The 26,477-nt window shown below is 37.3% G+C and overlaps 1 protein-coding gene across 1 annotated transcript in view; it reads right to left on the bottom strand.

Moving 5' to 3' along the window:
- Positions 1–829: 829 nt before the first annotated feature.
- The window catches only part of CSMD3 (CUB and Sushi multiple domains 3), a 558,931-nt gene continuing 533,283 nt past the window's right edge, over positions 830–26,477 (bottom strand). The window contains exons 64-71 of the mRNA XM_051611448.1: positions 26,346–26,457; positions 24,809–24,988; positions 19,492–19,557; positions 17,252–17,410; positions 12,934–13,046; positions 9,954–10,041; positions 4,274–4,409; positions 830–2,942 (exon numbers count right to left, since the gene is read on the bottom strand). Coding sequence (XP_051467408.1) covers positions 2,783–2,942; positions 4,274–4,409; positions 9,954–10,041; positions 12,934–13,046; positions 17,252–17,410; positions 19,492–19,557; positions 24,809–24,988; positions 26,346–26,457 — 1,014 coding nt within the window. The 3' untranslated portion in view covers positions 830–2,782. The remainder of the gene's footprint in view (positions 2,943–4,273; positions 4,410–9,953; positions 10,042–12,933; positions 13,047–17,251; positions 17,411–19,491; positions 19,558–24,808; positions 24,989–26,345; positions 26,458–26,477) is intronic.

Here is a 26,477-nt window from a genome sequence, read left to right on the forward strand (position 1 = left end):
AATTAACCAATTTGCTCTAGAACCTCCTTGAAAAACATTAGTGCATTATACAGTATCGTTTTTACAGGGACTCCTTGCTTCTCTTCCCAGTGCATTTGACAACACAGTCCAGTGATTTCAAAGTGGGCCTCAATGGGCTTTTCCAATTCATATAGGGCACCAAATTCACAAAAGAATATTAGGCTTCCCCCCTCCACTTACCCTATGAATAGCATTTCAGATCAGAATTTGTCTTCCACTTTCAATGCTTGCAAGGAAAAGTGGCAGTTAAAGGACAGTTTTAAAAGTATAGTAAAATAATTAAGATCCTGCCCTCCAGTTCAATGTAATTAAAAAGACATTACTGTTTTTGTTTTTTTTAAAGCCAGAAAATACTGTATACACTGGTGCTACATGTTAATATGTACATCCTGTATATTTCTGCAGAAAGGTAGCAAAATTAATGTGCAAAATAGGCTGTCCACAACCTTGAGGAACAATAAGATGTTCTTTATTTTTTTTAATTTAAAGAAAAAAATAGATTTCTCTGTGCTTTTCACTGGGTTGACAAATGTAAGCCTTTTTTTTCTTCTTGTAAATCTGCTTCTTTGAGTCCAACAGAAAATTCATTTTACACATTTGCTCACTGGTTACTTGTGAATGTGATCTAAGTACTGGTAATTGACCTAAAATTCTCAGGAAGATTCAGAAAAAATAACATGATTTTAAGACCCATAAAAATACCAAATCAGAATTACTGATTTGGTTATTTTCTTGTCTTCACAACCAAAATTAGTTTAAAAGTTCATCTTCTAAAGAAGACACAGGGTTAAAAAAAGCAATTGTCCATTTTTATTTTGTTTACATTGCACTGAAAATTTACATCATACTTTTACAAATCCTTTTCATAAAAATATACTTCTTTACAAAAGTGTATGCATTAATATAAGAGGAGTAGCCAGTTGCAGAAGAAACATTTTAAACGATCTCAATGTATTAACATTAATGAATGAATCATAGTTATTGCAGTCATTTGAATAAACAAGAATAAATAACAACCAATGGTATAAAATATAAAACAGCATCCTTTTAGTAGAATACAGTTTGACAGAGCTGTATGAATATTCAAAACAAAGTGTTGTAAAATGGTTCATAAGAAATTCATCAAACATTATAGAAATCCAAGCAGCAATCCTGGGTACAATGATTTTTGGTAGGCACTCTCTATTACGGTAATAAAAAGTTTAGATTTTCACAGAATTATTAATGTCTGAAAGGGACAATAACAGATAAATCACACTGGCTAACACACAGCATCTGTGAGTCATGCTATGAATGGAAGACAATGACCTACATCAAATAAATTACTGAGTTGCCACTGAATAATTGTATGGTATGAAATAACTGTAAAACTAAAAATTAAATTTCCTTAGAAGTAATTCTGGAATGTCCAAACTTGCATCTGAGGGCTGTGGAATCTGAATTGTCCGTAAAATTAATGGATTGTCCCTAATAAAATCATGGCTTTATATTTATGTATATATATATTTGTTGTTGATTTCATCGCACTATGGTAATATATTCTGGTTGAAATCATTAGCTGTAAGGATTTGCTACCATAAAGTACAGAATATATAGATAAAATTGATGTGAAAACCCAGTATTTCCAGATTATAATTTCCTCTTGCCTTGTAGGTCTGATCCAAACTTCACTGGAGTCTTTTAGAATCCATCAGCCTCAATGGGACTTTGTCATGCTTTGTGCATGCATTTTGACAAGATGCTGAAGGGATAAACTGATGTGATATAGCCTAGATTTAATTGCCATGGATTGAAAAATGGACTCTTATGTTTTTGATACAGGGTTTTGATTACTAATGTTACTGTAAACTCTACTTTTAAATTGGAAGTGTAATTCAATTATGTTTTCACATTTGAAAAAAATGAAAGATGGTCACTCTTTTGAATGACCTACAACATGAGAAAGCTCAATTTTTCCTGGCTTCTTGATTGCTAAATTTGTCTAGTTGTATGACTGATAGAAGTAATATAGAACATTACCATCCGTGGGTACTATTAATGGAACCAGAGAAAAGGAGCTTGATTTGGAACATGAAAAGGAAGCAAGATTTGAAGCAGGGGAGGCAATTAATTAAATAAGAACATGACATTTTAATTTTTCTTCTGTGATGTGAAAAGAGTAAATTGTACTTGCTGATTTCTAAATACTACATCCTGGACTTAAAAGTTAACTGTTCTGAGAAAACTAAAATAGTATATGGGCTGAATAAATGAAAAAAACGTACAAACTCATGAGAAAGATGTAGCATATGACTGTTAAGGAGAAGTCAGTGACCTATTGTCTCCTGTAAGTATAGCTCTTTATTTTCTACCTATATCATTTTTTCAAACCCAATCCCTCTATTATAGTTTTTATAAAGCACAGAAATACTGATAGTGGATGCTCCTCCAATATATGCAAATATCTTTTATGTTGTAGAATATCCTCCTTTTTTAAAAAAGCAAATAAACTGTGAGTAGCACTCATAGAGTGCAGCAAGTTTTTTAAAAACTCTCCATGGCATACACGAAGAAGAATTCAGATCCAGTTTATGAAAAACAAAATCAAACCAAAATAACCACAACCCATTCTTGTCTATCATTCTCAGGAAAAGGTGACCCAGTAGATCCTGAAAAGTGTGCTTTACTTTTTTTTTTTTTTTTTTTTTTTTTTAATCAGTGAACTGTGTGTGCACTGTGTTGTGTATCAATTTTCAGACTTTGAAGACATTTAATTACCACATTATACCATTGTGCAAACAGTGTTCAAGTTGGGGTCAAATCGTACCGCTTTCCCTTCCACAGACTTTGAATTTGTGTCATACATTGGGTTTTCAAAAGCAGCTTGTCCATTATTATTTTCATGTACAGAGCATCCCGTATACTGTGTTTTAGGTGCAGTCCTGTAGAAGAAAGACAGAGTATTTGTAACTGCAGTTTTCCTCATTAACTTGTTGTGGTTTAAGAATCAGAACAGAATTTAGTTCCCAATTCCAGTTACAGGAGCTAAACAGAACTTTTTTTTTTTTTTTTAACAGTATTTATACTAAGAATTCTGTTTAAGCTATTTATAATTAATATAAAATGGTGTTCCCTTAAAAACTTAGTTAACAATCTGAGAAGAGGCAGGTATTTCCACTTGGTTGATCAAATGATAAATAGTTAAGGGTAGAACAAAATCTTGCAAAGATACAGTAATTTCCCCACCACACAACTGAGACTTTCTTTTTCTTTTGGAGAATCTACAAGTTTATCAAGAACGACCTTTGTAGCTGAAACCTTTTCTTTTTCACTAAGTAACTAAAAATATCGAAGTTGAATCCTTGAAAAAGTTTTATCTATATTGTTATGCAAAATGCATAGTTTTCATCAATATAAAAAGGAAAGACAAGTGCTTACAACATACAATTAAAAGAAAATGTATAAACATTTACATGAGCATTTGTTCATATTTTAAAGCAGTTCTAAAAGAAGTGGTACCATTTTAAAATGGTGGTATATGTTTTAAACTAATGCTATCTTGCATAGTATATTACAATTATTGTCAGGCTAACAGATGTAAATCACCATTTTGACAGAGGCAATGAATTGTCTTGTCATTAAGGTAATTACATTTTATTCAGTTGTATAATGCTTTATAGGTATAGGGAAAGATTACTTGACACTAAATCCAAAGAACTAATACTGGTCTCAATAACATGAAAAAAGTTACTGAATTTAAGATTTCTGAAATTAAGAAGATTGGTGGCTATGTAGCATAACCACATATTAACTAATAATTTCAGATGCAGGAACAGTTCCATAATGAAACCTCTCAATGTTTGCATATACCTGCAAACCAATAAACTGAGCAGGCATTAAAATAAATTACTCAAGACACAACTCATAATTCTGTCACATGTAAAAAAAAATAAAAATATATATATAATACAGGCAATATATTTTAAGTACACATGAAGGCTATTCATTATATTATTCCTATATACCAATAATTTATAGCATTCATTTTGTTACCATAAAGAGAGAAATTTACAACATTTTAAACAGGTAGGAATGAAAGTATAGCATGGTACAAAAAACTGATCTCTCAGTCATTAGAGGTAGGTTGAACTGTACATATGTATTTTGCATACATTTTATGGGTTTACAGAAAATTTTGTTTACACTGACAAAGATGGAAGACAAGAAAACCACAAAATCATACAGGAATTCTATATGTGTGATGTATTCTTACCTTTGTTTATAAAGATAAAATCCAAACCCAGCAAATATAAGGGCAAAGAAAGGCACAAGGATAGCAATGGCCACTGAACTACTATTTGTACCATGTGGTTGATTAGAAGAATTTGAACCCTCAGACACGTTAAGACCTAAAAAGGATAATAAGAAAAAAAAATAATATAATAAATATATGTGCCTAGTACCCAAGCAAAATTCAGGAACACCTTGTGATTTGGTCATCATCATGTGTTCAGCTGTATATGTGCAGCCTTATGCTGAGACAACCTGGAAATTAAGTGTAATGTGGTATACCATATTAAGATTAATAAGTTGATGCAAAATGTTGGGACAGCAACACATGCTCTCTGGATAAGTAAACATCTTCCTGCATAATTCTGTATGGGATTCAAGTTTTGAATGCTATTAATACACATTAATGTCGTGTATTACAAAAAAAAAAATATAATAATTCTATATTAGATTGCTTATACTACTGATTATATTTGTGTATTTCAGAAATTTATAAATACTGCATGCATAAAAAGCAAACATGATTTCAAGGAAAGGGTAAATCACCTGAAGAGGCAAACTGAAAATTCGTCCTGTTAATTTCATTAGGTGCTGCTATTAATACAGAGATGAAAGAGGCAGGCACAAATCTGAAGAACTAAAGTCAAATACTGATGCAAAAAACCCCAGTACTATCTCCTGAATGGTTCAAGAACACATTAGATTATCTACACAGATAAAACATAAACCTTTCTAATGTTAAGAAAGGAATACAAATGAAACTTCAAAGTTAATTTTTAATCTTTGAACTGGACATTTTAAGAATTGCATAGGTCGTAATCACAGAATCATAGAACAGTTTGGATTGGAAGGGACCTTGAAGATCATCTAGAACCAATCCTCCTTCATGGGCAGGGTCACCTCCCACTAGACCAGGTTACTCAGTGCCCCATCCAACCTGTCCTTGAACACTTTGAGGGATGGGGCTTCCACAACTTCTCTGGGCAACCTGTGCCAGTGTCTCACCACCCTCAGAGTGAAGAACTTCCTAATGTCTAACCTTAATCTCATCTCTTCCAGTTTTAATCTATTATCCCTTGTCCTGTCCCTCCATGACCTTGTAATATTTCCTGATGTTCTTACGAGGAAAGGCTGAGGGAGCTGGGTCTCTTTAGTTTGGAGAAAAGGAGACTGAGGGGTGACCTCATCGATGTTTACAAATACATAAAGGGTGAGTGTCAGGAAGATGGCGTTAAATTTTTTTCAGTGATGACCAGTGATAGGACAAGGGGTAATGGATGCAAATTGGAGCATAGGAGGTTCAAGGTGAATATCAGAATATTTTTTTTTACTGTGAGAGTGACAGAGCACTGGAACAGGCTGCCCAGAGAGGTTGTGGAGTCTTCTTCACTGGAGACATTCAAAACCTGCCTGGACGCCTTCCTGTGTGATGTGCTCTAGATGACCCTGCTCTGGCAGGGGGGTTGGACTAGATGATCTTTCGAGGTCCCTTCCAACCCCTAGGATTCTAGGATTCTATGATTCTTCATCTTACTAGGCAATATATATAAATTTAAAAAGAAATTAACAAGCAAACAAAAAGAAACAGGTAACGCAAACACTAAAATACAGGAGGGAAAAAAAAAAAAGAAATATAAATTAAATGTTATAACGAAAATTGTATAGGAACAACAAGAATATTTTGATTCAGAGAAGCTGTTTTTGTTTGTGTGCACTAAATAATGAAATGGTAAACAAGCCAAACAAAATTGGATCAATTATTGTAAATCTCTGTTACTGTATCATTGACTGTATTAACTACAATTAATTATTGCATATAATTTAAACCTGAGTGAACCTTTCTGTTCTTAGACGATACAAATCAACAAGAAGTATCTTCAGTATATTGACATTGAAACCGTTTGCCTAGAAAGTTGTGGATGCTCCCTCCCTATCTTAAAGGCCACGTTGGATTGGGCTGTAAGTAATCTGGTCTAGAGAAAGGTGAGCCTGACTTTAAGGTTACTTCCAACCCAAATAATCCTATGATTCTGTGACATCACAGAAGAGAATTTCACAAAAAACCACAAACAAAAAAAAAAAACCAAACACAAATTAAAACAAAACAAAAAAGCCCAAAACACTTTGTCAATGTAATCTTGCATTCTAATTTTTGTTAGATGACTTTCACAGAAACACAGAATTTTAGAGGTTGCAATGGATGTTGAAAGTTCATCTAGTTAAACCCCCCTGCCAGAGCAGAATCCCCTAGAGTAGGTCACACAGGAAGGCATCCAGGCAGGTTTTGAATGCTTCCAAAGGAGACCCCACAACCTCTCTGGGCAGCCTGTTCCAGTGTTCAGTCACCCTCAGAGTAAAGAAGTTTTTCCTTAAGTTTACATGGAACCTCCTATGCTCCAGCTTGCACCTGTTGCCCCTTGTCCTATCACTGGACATCACTGAGAAGAGACTGGCTCTGTCCTCCTGACACTTGCCCTATTTGTAAACATTTATATTTTTAAACATGAATGAGGTTGCCCCTCAGTCTCCTCTCCTACAAGCTAAAGAGACCCAGCTCCCTCAGCCTTTCCTCATAAGGGAGATGTTCCACTACCTTAATCATCTTTGTGGCTCTGTGCTGGACTCTTTCAAGCAGTTCCCTGTCCTTCTGGAACTGAGTGGCCCAGAACTGGACACAATATTCCAGATGTGACCTCACCAGGGCAGAGTAGAGGAAGAGGAGTACCTCTCTCAACCTACTAACCACACCCTTTCTAATACATCCCAGGATCCTTGGCCTTCTTGGCTACAAGGGCACATTGCTGGCCTATCAGCAGGTCCCTTTCACCTTCACTGCTTTCCAACAGGTCAGTCCCCAACCAATAATGGTACCTGGAATTATTCTTTCCTAGATGCAAGACTCTACACTTGCCTTTGTTGAATTTCATTAAATTTCTGCCTGTCCAACTCTCCAGCCTGTCCAGGTCTCACTGAATGGCAGCACAGCCTTCTGGAGTGTCAGCCACTCCTCCCAGTTTAGTGTCATCAGCAAACTTGCTGACAGTTCACTCTGTTCTCTCATCCAGGTAATTTATGAATATATTGAATAGTACTGGTCCCAGTACAGACCCCTGAGGGACTGCACTAGATACAGGCCTCCAACTAGACTCTGCCCCACTGACCACAACTCTCTTGACTTCTTTTCTTCAACCAGTTCACAATCCACCTCACTACCTGATCATCCAGATTGCACTTCCTCAGTTTAGCTGTGAGGATGCTGTGGAAGACAAATGCTTTACTGAAATCATGATTAAACCATATCCACTGCTCTAACATCATCTTTCCACCTGGCTATGTCTACATAAAAGGCTATCAGGTTGGTTAAACATGACTTTCCCTTGGCAAAACCATGTTGACTGCTCCTAATGACCCTTTTATCCTTGATATGCCTAGAGACAAGCACCGAGGATAAGTTGTTCTATCACTTTTCCAGGGATGGAGGTAAGGATGACTGGTCTATAGTAACTCGTGTGCTCCTTCTTACCCTTTTTGAAGACTGGAATGACATTTGCTTTCTTCCAGTCCTCAGGCACCTCTCCTGTTCCCCACGACTTACCAAAGATGATGGAGAGTGGCTTGGCAATGACTTCTGCCAGCTCACTCAGCACCTGCAGGTTCATCCCATCAGGACCCATGGATTTATCGATGTCCAAATTGCTTAACTGATCCGTAACACTCCTTATCAACCAAGGCAAACTCCCCCTTTATCCTGACTTCCTCTGGGGCCTCAGGTGTCTGGGGCTCCTGAAGACAGTCTCCAGCAGTAAAGACAGAGACAATTAAGGCATTTGGTAACTTCACCTTCTTCATATCCTCTATCACCAGGGCACCCACCTCATTCAGAAATGGGCCAATATTGCATCTAGTGTAAGTTTTGTTTGCATGGTACTTGAAGAAGCCCTTTCTGTTGTCCTTGGCTTGTCTTGCAAGGTGTAACTCCAAGGAGGAATAGCTTTCCTAGTTGCCACCCTACATCCTCTGACAACTGTCATATTATGTCCTTTCATGATCTGTAAACCCTCTTCTTCCACTTGAGTTTGCCCAGCAGTTCCCTCTTCAACCATGTGGGTCTTCTGGCTCCCTTTCTTGATTTCCTACCCGTTGGGATGCTCTGATCTTGAGCTTGAAATAAGTGGTCCTTGAATGTTAACCAATTATCTTGGGCCTCTTTACCTTCTAGTACCCTATCCCATGGGATTTCCCCTAGCAAATTGATTGAAAAGGCCCAAGTTGGCCCTGCTGAAGTCCAGGATCATTATCCTGCTTGGTATCCTGTTCCTACTGCACCAGATCCTGAACTGCACTATCTTATGGTCACTGCAGCCAAGGCTACCTCAACCTTCACTGCTTCAACCAGGCCATCCTTGTTAGTGAGTATAAGATTCAGTAGCACTCCTCTCCTTGTTGGCTCATCCACCATTTGAATGAAGAAGTTACCATCAATGCACTGGATGAACCGCCTGGACTGTGAATGGCTGGCTGAGTAGGCCTTCTAGCAAATATCTGAGTAGTTAAAATCCCCCACGAGAATCAGGGCAAGTAATTGCGAGGCTGCTTTCAGCTCCTGTAGAAGACCTCATTAATTTCCTCCTCCTGACGAGGTGGCCTGTAACAGACACCCACAACAATAGCACCCATGCCAGCCTGCCCCTTAATTCACACCCACATGCTCTCAATTTGCTTCTCATCTGCCCCTGGACAGAACTCAATACATTCCAGTAGCTCTCTCATGTAAAGAGCAACTCCAGCACCTCGCCTTGTTAACCTGTCTTTCCTAAAAAGAACATAGCCATTCATGACCACATTCCAGTTAATAAAGTTAATATTCATTTAAAGTAAATATTCCTTGATTAGGTTAATTGCAAAAAAATATTTTTAAAATTTTGCATATACAAATACAGTGAAAATCAGGTTCCCAATCAGTGCATTATACTATGACTTAGAACTGTGAAAAAAAAAAAAAAGTCCCTTTACCTCACACATCATTAATAAATCCTTCCAGCACACTGAAGAATTAAAAAAATTCCTGTTTTTACTGAAAAAGTGAGAGTGAACATTATGTTATGGCTGAAAAAAAACCCTACTTCCACATACAGGAATTATTTATCTGAAGATAAGCACTCTATCTAAGAAGCCATTACATTAGTGAAAAGTAATCCCTCATCTAAGACATACCCCATGGTGATTTAACATTCAAGAATTTAGTATTAACTAAATTAAAATTCTTACTGAAGGACAATCCCAAGTATAAATACAGCCTGGGCAGAGAATGGATTGAGAGCAGTCCTGAAGAGAAGGACTTGGGGGTTCTGGTTGATGAAAAGCTCAACATGTAGCAATGTGCACTTGCAGCCCAGAAAGCCAACTTATCCTGGGCTGCATCAAATGAAGTGTGGTCAGAAGGTCAAAGGAGGAGATTCTCGTCCTTTACTCAGCTCACCTGAGACCCCACCTTGAATACTGTGTCCAGTTCTGGGACACACAACATAAGAAGGACATGGAGGTGTTGGAGTGATATAAAATGTCAATACCAACAACATCCAGCAGAAACCTTTACACTAACGGACATACCTCAACAGAATATGAAACAATGAACTGGCAAAACCTGAGAATTTGCTGAATACCTAATCTTTGAAGTCCAAATTGTCCATAATCTTTACCCTGGATGAATCCTTGAAAAACATACGTTGCTCCATCAGGTTCAGCCGAAACCTGTAAATAAAAAGTGCTCTGAATTTAATGGGAAAAAAAAATTGTTACAAGTATCTGTTTGGAACAGAGATATCTAAAACCTCTAGTAGCTGGTATTCCCCATTAAAAACATCCTCTTCTTTTTCTAGGAAATCTATAAAGTTCAAAAGAAAACACAGAACTCTTAAAGGCAGAACTTAGATATGGTGGCTTGGAGTCACAAATACTACCTTATACTACCTTTCAATGTTTTATTTTTTTAAATCTACAAAACTTAAAGTTTCTGACAACTCAAGGGGTCAGTATTTTCAAGCATTTTACTTCATTATTTATTCATTAATACTTCATAATTATCTGGGGTTTCTGAGGAATGTTCTGGTTTGGTGGTTTTCTTCGGTAGCAGGGGAAGGGCCCCAGGGTGGCTCCGGTAAGAAGCTGAGAAGTTCCCCCTGCCCCAAAACCCAGCCAAGCAGCCATTAGAGGGACAATAGATGCGCCTCAGTGATTAACATATGAGAGAATGGCTATAACACCTGAGCAGTGCTAGGAGAAGGGGGAAGAGTTGTGCTGGGGAAGGAGAGCGGTGCTGGTGGTTGGTGACAAAGAAGGTGTCCTAACAGAAATTTCCCTGCAACCCATGACGACATGGCAGGCTGTCCGCCTGCACTCATGGAGGAATGTGGTGGAACATTCCCTGAAGGCACCACATGGGGTGAACTTGGCCAGTGGACTTGGATTCTGTGGCCAGTGGACTCGGGTTTGCTGCCTGTGGACTCTGATTACGCAGGTTTGAAAGACCCTGGTGCCAGGGGAGTTGGCTGTTCCCTAAGGAGCCCGTGACTCTGAGAAACCTATGCTGGAGCAGCTCCAGATCTTGTTGGAAGGACTCATGAAGGAAAGGTTCATGGAGGACTCTCTCCCATGGGAGGGACCACGTGGGAAAGCAGGGAAGGACTGTAAGGAATCCTTCCTGAGGAGGATGGCGCGGCAAGAACCACCAGCCTGTGAACTGACTCTAAACCCCATCCCCTGTGCCGCTGGGGGGAAAGGAGGGAAAGAAACCAGGAACAAAGTGATTTGGGCCTGGGAAGAAGGGAGGGGTGGGGTAACATATGCAAGCCCTGCTCTGTGTGCTGTCTGTGTCCTGTGTGTGTTGGATTAGTGTGAAATTTATGATTTTTTCCTCAAATTGAGTCTGTTTTGCCCGGGACCTTAATTGGTGAAGAGCCCTTCTTGTCCTTGTCTCAACCCATGAACTTTGTCCTCCCCATCCCAGAGTGTGTGTGTGGGGGGGGGGGTGGGGAGGGAGTTGAGTGAGTGGCCACGGGGCTGTTCATTTTGTTGTTGTGTTGTCCCAAACCATGACAGGGAAAAAGATGGTAATAGTTATATTGTAGATAATCCTAAGAATTTGAGTATTGAGGTTTTAACAATTAATTTAAAAGCATTCATTTGATAGTTCCTTTGTTTTTTCTTAATGCTTATTCCAATAATTATGCAATTATACAGCTAGAAGAATATTGAATACGGCATTGGTACAAGAGCAAAATTTGCCAGTATAAACTAAAAGACTTCTAAGGAAAGTTCCTTCAAGGTTTTCCCTTAAGTTTGGTTTTCAGCAATGACCTGAAGTTATTTTTTCACTGAAAAAAAAAGTGCATTTTCAGGTGAATTACTTACTTTGGGGCAAAGCAGCCAGTTTGAGCTATTTAAAGATTAAAAACTAAAAAGAAAATTGTCAAATAAAATCAGTATGTAAATAGCTTATGGAATGTAGGGACTCTGCATTTTGTACATTTAGAAGTCTGAAAGTAAATTTCATGCTTTTACTGCATTCTTTCCATGTCATGACAATTCTCATGAAGCCTAAAATTCGTACAAACAAAACCCCTTTTATACGTATATTTGCTTGTTTAAGTTTAGGGCTTTTCGCTTTGGTGTTGATTTTGCACACGTCATGACCCGATGCCGTCACAGAGACTACCGGCAGTCAAGATGCTTCCGCGACTTCCCCAAATTCTTAGGATTATCTACAATATAACTATTACCATCTTTTTCCCTGTCGTGGTTTGGGACAACACGTGGCATCTGCCTCTCACAGATAAGTTTTAAAAAATTATTATTGAAGCAGAGCCACAAGTTACACAGATATTAATTCATGTGTCCATGTCAATATGCACCTCTTCTCTTCTTTTAATGTGTGTACCATCACTGGCGGTCCTATAGTGCTTTACCAGTAGGTGAATCATAAGAAAACTGATTCCTTGAAAAATGAGACAGTGTAATATGGACATATGAGTGTTCATAATTCAAATAATTTTAAACCTTTTCTGAAAAATCTACTTCTCTGGCAAATAAACTGCCTCAGGCCCACAACATACTTGGCTTTTTTGAGCCTTAGAATTATCTTGGGCAATGTTTGTTTTTCTTGTCTGTTCTCTGAAGGCATTTCCTTTTCATGGTTTAAACACATCCCAGCCACCTTTTGTTTTCCCCATACATGTAACAGTTCAGCTTTTTCATGATATTTTTAAAAGTATCACCAAAACCTAAAACATTGCTGCTAGCCTAATGATAAAAATTGCTATTAATATTATAGAGTATAATATTGTTACAATTTGATACTATATTATCATTATGGTAAAATTTCTCAATACATTGGAACAAAATTCAAAGAGAAGTAAAAAAGGATTCTGTGTTAACACGTTATAATTGTGCCTACACAGTAAAACTATTTCTATATTTTCCTTAAGACTGGTCTCATACATCTTACAACCAAATTTGTTTAATGAATCAACACTGATAACATGATTCCATTTAGTACATCTCAGGATTTTTTGGGAGTAGAACACTAGCATGATTTCAAACAAAAATAAAATTAATCTGTCATTTTTGTAGCAGAAATATACTCACAAAACCATCCATAGCCCATTTTTCCTCTTTCAACTTGCTTGCAGATGTATGGGAGGGTGCTTTAATGAGATATATGTGGAGCATTAGCCGAGCTTCTTGGCTTTTATACACTCCTGCAGGATATAGTTTTAAAAATTTATATTTGTGTTGAATAGAGAAATAATTGCATTTTTAAGAATAAGCTCTTAAACTCTTGCCTTAGAAAGGGAAAGCAGGGAGAACAGACAGCATTGTTACCAACATTTTAGTTAAGCAAGATGTATTCTTCTGTGAAATTATTCCAACTACTAGAGCATTTCAGTAGCAACTGTTATTAGCTTAGCCTCTAGAGAGGATAGAAGGGAAACCATACACACACAGCTGTTACTTAACCATTATGGTAACATACCTTAGACAGAACAAATATTGACAGTAACTGGATTTGAGATGGAAAACACTGTTCTGACTCAGGCAGAGTGTATCTGAACCTTGCTTTCTCACTTTCAATATTTACAATTTAGTCACCAGGTAAAGAAGGTGATAACAGGAACATTCACATTTATTTTTTTTTTCCCCCACAATCTGGAATTAAACACACTTAAATTTTAAAATATCTCAAAAAATGGAATTGTTTTTCATCAACATTATGACACAGTTTCTTCCAAACAATAGGACTTGTATTTATTTTGTAGGCATAATTTATTGACGCCTTTTCATTCCTGAAGAAGAAATACATAGAACCCAAATAACCTTATTTATTAACTTGAAGAATGAAAATAAAATAGTACAATATGCTTAGTGATTTATCATTCCTTTACAAGAATGGTGATAAGTGAAAATACAGCCTAGATTTGTCCCCCTACATTTTCAACCAATGTTTTCAACTAATGGTTTGAAGCTTTAGATTTTAAATAGATCTCTCTAGTATGATCATTTTTCCTTTCTCACAAGGCACTGAGATTACTGTTCATTTTATGTGAAGTCTTCTAATTGTAGAATTGTGCAAGGTTATTTTGCCCTTTCATGAACTAAAGCTAATGATGGGTAAAACTTTAACTGAAACAAAACTAAAAGCAACAAAAAGAAAAAAAAAACAACCAACAAACAATTATACTTCCACCATCAGAAAATTCCACCAAACTGAAATAAAAATTCTCTGATTTATTGACTTAATACATCACAGAACAAACTTAATACTGAAAATTAATTACATTTAAACATTGGCTCTCATCTCTCCTTTTTTAAAAAATTTTATTTTTACTGACTACCAAATGAGGATGGCTTCAGACTAGATTTAGTCAGTATGCATTAGCTATGCATGAACTAAGCTAGATCTCTTTTTATTAACTGAAAACTCCAGACACATAGCCGTACCCTTAATTTTGGTAATTTCCCATTTTGATGTTAATCCAAATTCTGTGATGTGAACAAGAACTGAAGACAGCACTGAGACCTTGGAGAAGGTGCTGGCTCTCTGCGTTGCGTATCTGTGTGGCAAATACTTTGGTAGCGAGGGAGCTGCAGGGGTGGCTTCTGTGAGAAGCTGCTAAAAGCATCTCCTACGTCTGATAGAGCCAAAGCCAGTCAGATCCAAGATGGACTTGCCACTGGACCCATGCTGGACAAGTGAGTAACTACAGCTTGCCAGAAGAACCCATGTTGGAGAAGTTCATGAAGGACTCTCCCCCATGTTTGGGATCTCACACTGGAGCAGGGGAAGAGAGGAAGGAGCACCTGAGACAATGTGTAATAAACTGACTGCAACCCTTATTCCACATGCCCCCTGCGCCACTCAGAGAGAAGGAGGCAGAGATTTCAAGAGTGAAGTTGAGCCCAGAAGAAAGGATGGGTGGGGTGAAGTTTTTTTTAAGATTTCACCATATTTCTCATCACTCCCATTTGACAGGCAATAAATTAAATTAATTTCCCCACTCAAGTCTGTTTTGCTCATGACAGTAATAAGTGAGTGAGCTTTCCCTGTCCTTATCTTAACCCATGAGCCTTTAATTGTATTTTTTTTTTCTTTCTGAGGAAATGAGTGATAGAGCAGCTTGTTGGGCACATGGCATCGATCCAAGGTTAACCCACCACACTCTCCAGTGAAAACTAATATAATTAAGGTTGAAAAAAAAACACAAGCTAACAAGGTAGCAGAAGGAAATTCTCAGGTACTAAGTGCTGTTTGTTTTAAGGTAGAGAAGAAAGTAATGCTGGCACAACTGAAGAGCTTAATATTGTACCACAGTGCTGCAAAGAGAGGATTTGGGGGACAGCAGAGTTTTCTGACTAAGACTTTTGTATACATGATCAGAAGAAAATGCTGGGTGAAGGTATTGTGTTAAAACCAGCTCCAGAGAAGAAAAATCAGGGTCATATCTATCTTTCTGGCTGCTAATCAGAGAAAAAAACCCAAAAACTTATATTGTGCTACATAGGAGGTGTCATCATATATAAATAATCTCTAAGCTAACCAGCAGACTTACTTTTGTGTTAACACTGCACTGAGCTCAAATCAAAGTGTCTTGGTAAGACAGAGTTTGTCTTGTCTTCGGGACTGCATTAACATTACCACTCAGTGTTTGGTCACTTCAAGAGCTTGGAGAGTGTGCATCTAGAAATAAATAGAAACTTGGGGAAAAAAAAAAAAATCACATCTGCCACGGGTGTATCTTATAAACGTACATTAGGAAATAGCTGCATAAGGCTAAGGACTGTGGTGTGTGTATACTCAAAAAAGAGCATAGAGAAAAATTATCCCACAGAAGAAGAAAACACTGTTCTCTGCTAATTTACTCCCTCAGAAATATATCATAGGATCATAGAACGGTTTGGGTTGGAAGGGACTTTAAAGAATATCTAGTCTAAACCCCCCCACTGTGGGCAGGGACATCTTCCTCTAGATCAGATTGCTCAAAGCCCGATCCAACCAGGGTTTGAGCATTTCCAGGGATGAGGCATCTGCAACTCCTCTGGGAAATCTGTTCCAGTGTCTCACTACCCTCACACTAAAGAATTTTTTCCTAATGTCTAACCTAAACCTTCCCTCTCCCAGTTCAAAGTCACGGCCCCTTCATTCTATTACTACAAGCCCTTGTAAAAAGTCCCTACCCAGCTTTCCTGTAGGCCCCCCTTTAGGTATTGGAAGGTGCTATAAGGTCTCCTAGGAGCCTTCTTTTCTTGAGGCTGAACAACCCCAGTTCTCTCAGCCTGTCTTCATAGGAGAGGTGCTTCAGCCCTCTCATCATCTCCTCTGGACTTTCTCCAACAGGAATGAACTTTTACCCCTCTTTTTTTTCAACAGGTTAATGTTCTGTCACTTCCACCCTTGCTAACAACTCTGGGATAAAGAGTGCTGTTAAACTACTTCAGAGAAAGGTTCCTTAAGTAATGACCAAGATTAAGAGCAGCAGTGTCCAGCCTATACATAACAGGGATTTTTAGGCTTCTTCAGTCCTTGTAAAAAGTTTTGTAGATAGAGGGTAAAGTTTGAAGAAACTAAGTTCTGAGCAATAATATTGATTTCAGGTAGATTTTTTAACTGTTTATTCACACCTCTGTGCTGTAGCCTTTGACTCCCATCGTGTGACAGGCCCAATGTGTGGCTGAGATATCTCAGTCAAGGGACTGACAAAGTTTGAAAAAGAAATAAAAACTATACATTCAAACATCTTTTACAGTATTTTTGCTTGCTTGCTTGTCAAGCCATATCTGTAATTGCTGCTGCTGGTTCACAGCATAGAGAACTGTGCATAGTGTGCCAACATAACCATGGCAACAGTGCTCTGTGGTTCAGGGACTGGGGAATATCATAAATCAAGATTGTAATCAAGGGCTTCTTCTGAAACCATGACATGAAGGGTAGATACATTTTTTGGCTTATATCAGCTTGTCTAACAAGTGTCATCTCTGCTTGCTCTCCATGTTCATTAAGTAACTCTGCCTTGCTAGGTTAACACTCATACTGCTTATTAGTAATTAATAGGCTATTGTAGGAAAACTGTATGCTTAGGAATTAAGAAAATCTCAGGAACAGTAATTTAAATTTATTTATCCTATTTAAGGAAGAAGCATGAGAATTAGGATTATTCTTTCACTCTTCATTGACTATTAACTCGAAATGTAATAGAAAGCTAGGAAATGAAAAAAAGGAAGAGAAGGAAAAGGTGAACAAAATTCCTTCTTTTTCAAAAGGAACTGACCTAGAATGAGTATTTCTTTGATAACATAAGAAAGTTTCCAGAAGATGTTAAAATTTTAAGCGTTATGCTTAAAGTTACAGGGAACCAATGTATGCAAGACAGGAAAAATTAAATGGAAATGAGTTCTTCTTATCCCTTACCTGATAGTAGCAATTCCATATTGCTGTTTGTAAGTGTTGCATTTACTCTTCCTGAAGTTGCATTGAAACTGGTGACTGTCAAAGTCATGGGCTGTTTCTTGCTTTTGTAATTGTAAGATCCTTTCCATATATAATTTTGGGCAAATACATCATCAGGAACTATACAGACATCAAACATGTTTCAATATATTTTGCAATATTTAGTAGTCACAAAGTCAAGAAACCAACAAAATATAAATATTAGCATTTTTTCTACTTTACCCTTTTCTCTACTTTTTAAAATCTATTAGTCATAATTTTCTCATATAAAACGCAGAAATCTGGCAAGAACATTTGTGAAAGAGATGTGTTTGTACTGAAGAGCACAACTACAACTGTGCCTTCGTTTGCTGCTTTCCACAAATAGGGACATGTCCTAAAATTAAACCAACTTCACAGTATCTCATTTAACAGCTGTAAGCAAAAGATCAGATTCCTCTCACTGAAGAATCTTTTCCATGCCACCACAGACAGGCAGGGACATACAGCTAGAGTAAAATTTTGTAAAAAAATAATATCAATTTAGATATTAAAAAATTATAACCATATTAAGATTACATTAAAATATCATAAGCACCTTCTTTATTACCCAGTAAATTTTTCTAAAGGAAATTTATTTAAGGAATTTTCTTCAAATGAGTAAAAATGTTATGAGCTTCACCAGGAGAAAAAAAGAAATCCATTCTTTTAAAATTAAAAAGAGATCATAGACGGCTCAGAGAATAAATACACTAGATTTATAACTTCACACTTAATATTTATCATTATGCAGCTGTAAAATTATTAATTTCAGTAATGTTATTCCAACAATAGTATGGTTTTTAAAAAAATTAACATTACCTATGTGGTAAAAACAGATACACGCAAATCTTTAAAATCTTAACATGAGATACCATTTAAGGAATCAAATTGAAGGCGACTTAGGATACGTTAACTACAATTTCCAAAGGCAATGTATCAAACTTAGCCCTATAACACATCTTGACTCTTCAAAATCAGTACTTTCACATTATTTGGAGTCACTCACACTGAACTTCAAGCTCTGGGTTTGTGTGTGCATTGGCATGTCACATCAGATAAATACAGAAGAGTATTTGCCCCTTTCCTCTCTCATGATATCCCAAAATTCAAGACTGGGGCACACTGGAATACCTGGCAGCCTTCATTTATAATTTATTTTATGGGTCAGAGAGATAGGTTGTCTACCCCATAGAGGGTAAAATAGCTTTTCTAGGTTTTTACAAATGAAAACACCTAGATCCTGGGTCTGCAAATTGCAAGCAAGGAAACTTTGTGGTGCAAACAGTCTGGTGCTGTTGATTTGTGATCTGCCTGAAATGTATTTCCTTACTTTCAGGTAAGCTGATTTTTATGTACTTTATTTGCAATTATTGACATTGTACAAAAAAGCTTCTGAACAAAAACCCTCAAAATACGACTTACATGCAGTACATTATTGACAAACACAGTTTTGAAAGTAGTGTACAAGCTGTAAAAAAAAGAAGAAAAAAAGTCCCATAAAGCCCCCCAAAGCTCCCTATGCTAAGGAATTACTTTTAAAACTTTATTAGTTATTGATAGATACCTAATAAGGTTATGAAAGACTCATTTTAGTTAAGAAGACTTCTCTCTTCAAAATGTCTCTTCAGTGGACAGACAAAGGTTTCTCTTGGATCTACTCAGTACATCCAAGGACAGCCTTTTTTTATCAGATAAGACTGGTATTGATATTAATTAGTTAGAGAGACTACCTTCTTGAAGCTAAAATTAGCTTGTTCAAAAGGTAATTTTAAGGCTAATACTGAAGTATTTAGGTATATAAATTGAAATTAGCAATACGCATAGGAAGTGCAAGACTGTGAAAAAAATTGTGAAACAACGTGTCTTTATCAGTGAGTAACACAGTTTCTGAATGGGTTAATTGCATAGGATCTTACACAGAACTCAGTGATTTCAGTGAAACCAATACAACTCTCATCACGTATCAGTAAGAAATTTTATATGGATATAATACCATATAGTCTGGACAGACTTTAACATTGGAGAAAAATTCAATTAATAATGTTTTCATTATGTTCATGTAAATCCTAATCTAATTTCCTTTATTCATTGTAAGCCATTCAAGGCGGTCTCACTGAAATGATTCTTAGTGTCTTTTCTTCAGAGATTGCTCAAAACTATATATATCTTAAAGTACTTACCACTTAGTTTGGGACTTGGTGTTCCCAAAGCTGGTCTGGGATCCTTTACTAATATTTTGGAACCAGCTGTTAGAAACAATGAACGATGACAAATTAGTAGCAAATATGTTACTCAGAAACTAGGACAATTATTTCCATAATGGAATTTCTTTCTTGTAAAATATTTAAGATGATGTTTCAAACTCAAATACGAGTAAGATTTCAGCTAGTATCAAGCCTACGTATCATAGGAGCCCACTCATTTCTTCCATTGCCACATTTTCTCCTAAGTTGGTCACTCGGATGCTACCAACTTATTTCAATACCCAAACAATGTAGGCTTTCACTTCAGAATCCCCATGCACCTAATATGCGAAGTGTCTTCTGATATGTCATCTAAGGCAAGTTATGTCATTTAAATGAGGATTCACATAAAATAGCACTGCTTCCTTGACTGGAAGTGATGTAACACCAAGCAGTGAAGATAAAAATAACAAGAGCATGTTCCTCTCCAGGACTTAATTATCTTCAACAGTACTGAGTGAGACATCTCGTGTTCAAGACTGAAAAACAAAGATGCATGCCTAATCTCAACAATGGAGGAGAAGTTCACTGTTTCTTTAAAGAATAGCAACAATAGAGGCTGTCCACAGTATCTCCAGCTCCTCAGGTAAGTCAAGCACTGGAAGCTGAAGAATTTCATTTCTTCTCTGTTCAGAGCAGGAACTCTCGCACTGATGAAGACGATGAACTAAATTCAATGGGACAGTGTAATATACTGCGGCTGAAGCTAATATACTTCACAGAAACTAATTTGGATTCACTGGGCTATAAAGAAGACACATAATTCTGTCTCCTAATGTAGAATGCTCTCATGAAGCACTAGACTCTATTCCTTGCTCCAATAGTTTTTTCAGTATTTTGTATTTTGCGCCTTTGAATCCAGACCTCTTCTCTCTGATGGATACACTAAAAAAAATAGACAAGAAAAGCAACTTCCTTGTCCCTGAGTGGAGTATTTTTCTGCATAAAAAGGAAGCCTTAGCATAAGTACTGAAAATATTGTTATTGAGAATAAATTTTAGCTTATTACAGAAGGCTTGTTCTTGGTATATAGATTAAAACTGACAAGGAACAAAGGTAGGGGTTTAAATGCAACGAAAAGTTCTCATGGGCTGCTACAACTGATTGATAAATCTCTATTTCCTCTCTGTTTTGAAATAAACTTTCTAAACTTCAGTGAACATGGTTGACTTGGAAGGTGAGCTTCAACAACATAGCTTTTTGATTATATCAAGATCAGGTTAGAAATACCCAGATCATACTTTCCAAAGAGCTCTAGTACAAAAATGTTTTGAGTTAATTACCCTTGTAAAGCTGGATATATTTCTAGTCAAGCTCAGAACTTAAATTTTAAATACAAAATAAAATTTAAATACAAAATTTAAATACAAATACAACATTTCTAGGTCCAGATATTTCCTGAGTAGGACCTTCAAGACTGTAGTTTTGCATTTTAAGGACCAAATTCTGATGTAATTCCTCTATGGAGCCTTTCAGAGCTCTCAACTCCAAACGTTTTACTTCTTTTCATCCATTTCCAAGTAATTTTTAGAGAAGTTCACATATACAGGTGAACAACCTGACTTGGTGTTCTTCCTTCCACGAGAAAGAAATATTTCACTCCTTTGTAACAGGTAAAATTGAAAATATTGAAGAGGTATTTTACTTTATCTAAGTACAATTAATAATTTACAATATGTTGCTCATTCTTAGCTCTCTCCACTACTAAAAAGCAAGAAGCAAGACCTCTGATCCTAGAAATTTTGCATTTCTGGAACAATTTCTCAGGACATTAGAAAATTAAGTTATATGACAAGTAGATACACTCATATTTACTGTTGAATATTTTCTTTAAAAAATTCCCATAAAGTTTCTTACTATCGGAGAGAACAGTTACTACTACTTGTTTCAATGTCATCATCAGAAAATTAATGGATCAAAATACAATCCATGAATCACATTTGGCCTGCGATAATACTTCCTGAGTACTGAACATACCATAAGCTTCCTGGAAGCTCTCTTTCTAACACTTTTCCAAACCTCTGTTTTTTTTTCCCCAGCACTTGCCCAGCATGTAATGCCAGGACACCTCTTTTTTTTAGTAATACAAAATATTAATTTTGTGTTTCTCTTCCAAGTGGCAATGTTTGGCTGTATACCCTTTGAAAGACTGGGGGTAACCACATCTCAAAGATTTGGTATTAGTTTGAAAGGTGCTTTAATTATTCAGGAAATCAAATTCCAAACAGTTGCTATACTTGAGTATGTTTCTTATCTGAAATGAAAAACTCCATTCTCAAAAAGATTTTGCCACGAGGTTTTTCATGCCATGCCATGACAAAGCATGTGGTAAAAATCAAAAAGAAAATAAAATGTCAGAACATCAAGAACAAAGTAGAAATATTTTGCTTCCAAGTATCCTATTGTTGCTTATATACAAATACAAAATAATATTAAATCCCATGGATTAATTCCATGCAGTGAATCTGACATCTAATTGGGACTTTAGGCATCCTCCAATATTAGAATAGAATCATAGAATCATTTGTGTTGGAAAAGACCTTTAAGGTAATCAAGAACACCTGTTAATATGACACTACCAAGTCCACCACTAAACTATGTCCCTAAGCACAACATCTACTCATCTTTTAAATATATCCAGGGATGGTGACTCCAGCACTTTCCTGTGCAGCCTGTTCCAGTGCTTGACAACCCTTTCATTTAAGAAGTTTCTTCAAGTATCCTATCTAAACCTCCCCTGGAGGAACTTGAGGTCATTTCCTCTTGTCCTATTGCTTGTAACTTGGGAGAAGAGGCTGACCCTTTCAGGTAGCTGTAGTGAGGTATTAGGTTTCCCCTTATGCCCTTTATGCATGGGGTTGTTGTGACCAAAGTGCAGGACCTCACATTTAGCCTTACTGAACCTCATACAACTGGCTTTGGCCCATCATTTCAGCCTGTCCAGATCCCTGTGCAGAGCTTTCCTACACTTAAGCAGATCAACACTCCCACCCAAATTGGTGTTGTCTGCAAACTTACTGATCAGATCATTGATAAAGATATTAAAGAGAATTGGCCCCAACACTGAGCCCTGGGGAACACGACTTGTGACCAGCTATCAACTGGATTTAACTCCATTTACCACAACTCTTTGGGCCTGGCCATCCAGCCACTTTTTAAAAAGAAGAGTACACCAGTCTAAGCTGTAAGTAGCCAGTTTCTCCAGGGGAATGCTGTGGGAAACAGTGTCAAAGGCTTCACTAAAGTACAGGTAAACAATATCCACAGCCTTTCCCTCATCTACTAAGTAGGTCATCTTGTCATAGAAGGACATTAGGTTAATCAAGCAGGATCTTCCTTTCATAAATCCAGGCTGACTGGGCCTGATCATCTGGTTGTCCTGTGTGTGCTGTGTGATGGCACTCAAGATGATCTGCCCCATAACCTTCCCCATCACCAGGGTCAGACTAACAGGCTGGATCAGTCTTCTGGACTTCTGTATAGATGGGCATCACATTTGCTAACCTACAGTCAACTGGAATTTCCCTGGATAGCCAAGATGGCTGCTGGATAATGGAAAGTGGCTTGGGGAACACTTCCACCAGCTCCCTCAATAACCCTGGATGGATCCCTTCTGGTCCCATAAACTGATGTGTGTCTAAGTAGTGTAGCCTGTAGCTAGTCCTTTTCCCCTTTGATTATGAAGGCTCCATTCTGCTCCCCATCCCTGTCTTCCTGGTTAGGAGGCTGGGTACCCAGTGAACAACTGGTCCTACTACTAAAAAATGAGTCAAAGAAAGCACCTTAGCATTTTCCTCATCATTTGTCACTATGTTTCTCCCTGCACCCAATGACTAATAGAGATTCTCCTTAGTCCTCCTTTCACTGGTAACATATTTGTAGAAGCATTTCTATCTTTAACAGCTGAAGCTAGGTTAATTTCTAGTTGGGACTTAACCCTTCTGAATTTCTCCCTGCATATCCTCACATCTTTGTTGTCCTCCTGAGCAGCCTACCCCTTTTCCAAAGGCTATAAACTCTTCTTTTTTCCCTGTGTTGCTACTAGACCTCTCTATTCAGCCAGGCTGGTGGTCTTCCCTGTTGGCTTGTCTTTTGGTACATGAGGATGACCAGCTCCTGCACCTTTAAGATGTCCTTCTTGAAGAATGTTCAGCCTTCCTGGACTCCATTGCCCTTCAGGACTGCCTCCCAAGGGACTCTGTCAACCAATTTCTGAAATAGGCCAAAGTCTGCCTGCTGGAACTTCGAGGTAGGAGTTCTGCTGTCTCCCACCTTACTTCTCCAAGAGCCAAAAACTCTATCACTTCATCATCACTGTGCCCAAGATGGCCTCCAGCCATCACATCCTCCACAAGATCTTCTCCATTGACAAACAGCAAGTCCAGCAAGGCATTTTCCCTAGTGGGGTCCCTCAACAGCTGTGTCAGAGAGTTATCCTCTACACAATCTAGGAACCTCCGGACTGTTTCTTCTCTGCTGTGTTATATTTCCAGCAGGTATCAGGAAGTTGAAGGTCCCCCAGGAGAACCAGGTCTAGCAATCGTGAGGTTTCTCCCAGCTGCTTACAGAATATTTCATCTGCCTCTTCATTCTTGTTGGGTCGTTTATATCAGACTGCCACCATGATATCTGCCTTATTGGTTTTCCTCTCGATTCCTGCCCATAAACACTCAACCTTACTATCACTAAGGTCTAGTCAATCAAAAACCTCCCTAACATACAGGACTACTCCACCACCTGTCCTTCTTTGACTGTTCCTTCTGAAGACCTTGTAGCCAACTATTGCAGCCTCCAGTTGTTCAAGTCATCCCACTGTGTTTCTGTAATGGCAACTATTTAATAGTAGGACAGCAACTGTCATAGCTGTCTTGCAACTGACACAATCTCTGTACATAAAATTATCCTAATCTAAGTTTAGTAGGTATTTGGAAAAACATCAAGTTTCTTACTCCTCTGAGCTTTTGAGAATGTAGTCCATACCTGACTCAGTCAGAAGTCTAAAAGTAGATGTTACCCAAGAATTACGCCTCGAGAATTATATCTTAAATTGGCATTTTTGAGCATGCAAATGAAAGACAGGTATATGGAAGGATATGTTCCATTAAACATTACTGACAAAGGATTAAAGTTATCCTCTTAGATGTTGTCCTTCCTAATTCTCCTTGCCATTCTGCCTTACCTTATTAGACTGCAAGTAAAGAGAATCATTGAAGTACAATAGATGAAAGATGCAGTGGAAAACAGAAGATCTTACCTTCACAAACTGGAACTTTCCCAGTCCATGTACCATCAGATCTACAGGCTCTATGCTCTGATCCTCCTGCCAGGAAGAAGCCTGGCTGACAAGTATAAATCAATGTATAACCAAGTGAGGGAAGATCCATTCCTGCAACATTTGCATGAGTTGGTGTTTCTGGTTGTTTACAGCTATGAGCTACAAAGAAAAGACAAAATATCCTTCAGTCAAAATGGTGAAAATATTTCTGAAAAAATAATCCATACCCATTCTGACCGTAATGTAAAAAAAAACCCCAAAACAATGCATCAATAAATATAACATAGTAACATATTTCTAATTCATAATAAAAATTACTACATACTCTATATATTACTTTCCTGAGCCTGTAAATACTCTTGAAAATGGACCTTCAAATTTCAAGGGACCGAGAACCAACCTAAACACAACTGCGTGACTAAAATTAATTGTCTGAACATGCAAACACAAAAGCACACATCTTACCACAGTTAAAAGCAATTTTGTCTTGTGACTTACATGACTTACAATATCTGTGTAGCGTTGAACAACAGTAAATAAATGGATCATTTGGAAAACATTATGAAAGGTCAAGAAGAAATTGTAGGTGAGGTACGTTTTCAGTATCAGGCAGGAAAAATATTTACAGTTCCTAATCTCATGCAAAGCGTCTTACACTTTCAAAACTCACTAGAATCGAGAGTCTTGTGTTATCTCAAAAACCAGCATACCTCCCAGAGTATACCTCACCTTTGAACACACTGAGCTACTGATTTGATGTTTGTTTGGGGGAAGCCAACTGAAACACTTATGTTTCATTCTGTGGATATGGTCTCCATACACTGAAGTAATTTTATAAGATCAGACCTTATAAGGTGAGAATATTTTCAGAAAAATACAGCTGGATAGCTAGAAGACTAGAAAGATTAACCAGTATGTTATACCTTCAGTAAATCTGCACTATTTACCGAAGTGAGATGAAATGCTACTTCCTGTAGTGAAGCAAGACTATTCTCTCAATTTCAGAAATAAATGAATAAGAAATAAAAATCCAATTACAAAACCTTTTTTCCTTCCTTCTTTGAATACCCTGAGTCCTTAGTTGGGAAACATGGAAACAGCTGAAACTCTTTACTAGAACGAATTACAACTATCCACTCCAGTACAAGTTCGGGTTGTGCAGAGCTTTCCTACATGTCCTGTTCTCACCACCTCCTCCCAACTCTTTCACTGTCTTCATTAGAAGGCTTGCACACTTTTAGATAGAAACTTACTATTTTCAGCATCTCTCTGGATGAAGAGCTGTCTGTTATGCTTATTATTTCGCATTGTTGTTTTTGTTTAATTCCATAGGCTATTACAGAAAAATTCATTCCCAAAACCACTCTTCTAACTGCTGAGAACTGATAATGCAAATTTGTATTAACTTTAGGTTAATAAAACTATATAAATTAACTTTATAACAATGTTATTGTAGCTAAATAGCTTAGATTAAAAATAAATAAATGGATAGAGCAAAAATCTCTAATTTACTTACGTATACATTCTGGCTGGATTCCACTCCATGTAAGATCAGGAAGGCAAGTTCTTGTTGTTGAGCCATGGAGCAAGTGTCCTTTTTTACACTGAAACTGAACAATGTTTCCCACCTATTGAAAAGTAAAAAACA

Source organism: Apus apus, chromosome 2, assembly GCF_020740795.1.
Source record: "Apus apus isolate bApuApu2 chromosome 2, bApuApu2.pri.cur, whole genome shotgun sequence".
Taxonomy (NCBI): domain Eukaryota; kingdom Metazoa; phylum Chordata; class Aves; order Apodiformes; family Apodidae; genus Apus; species Apus apus.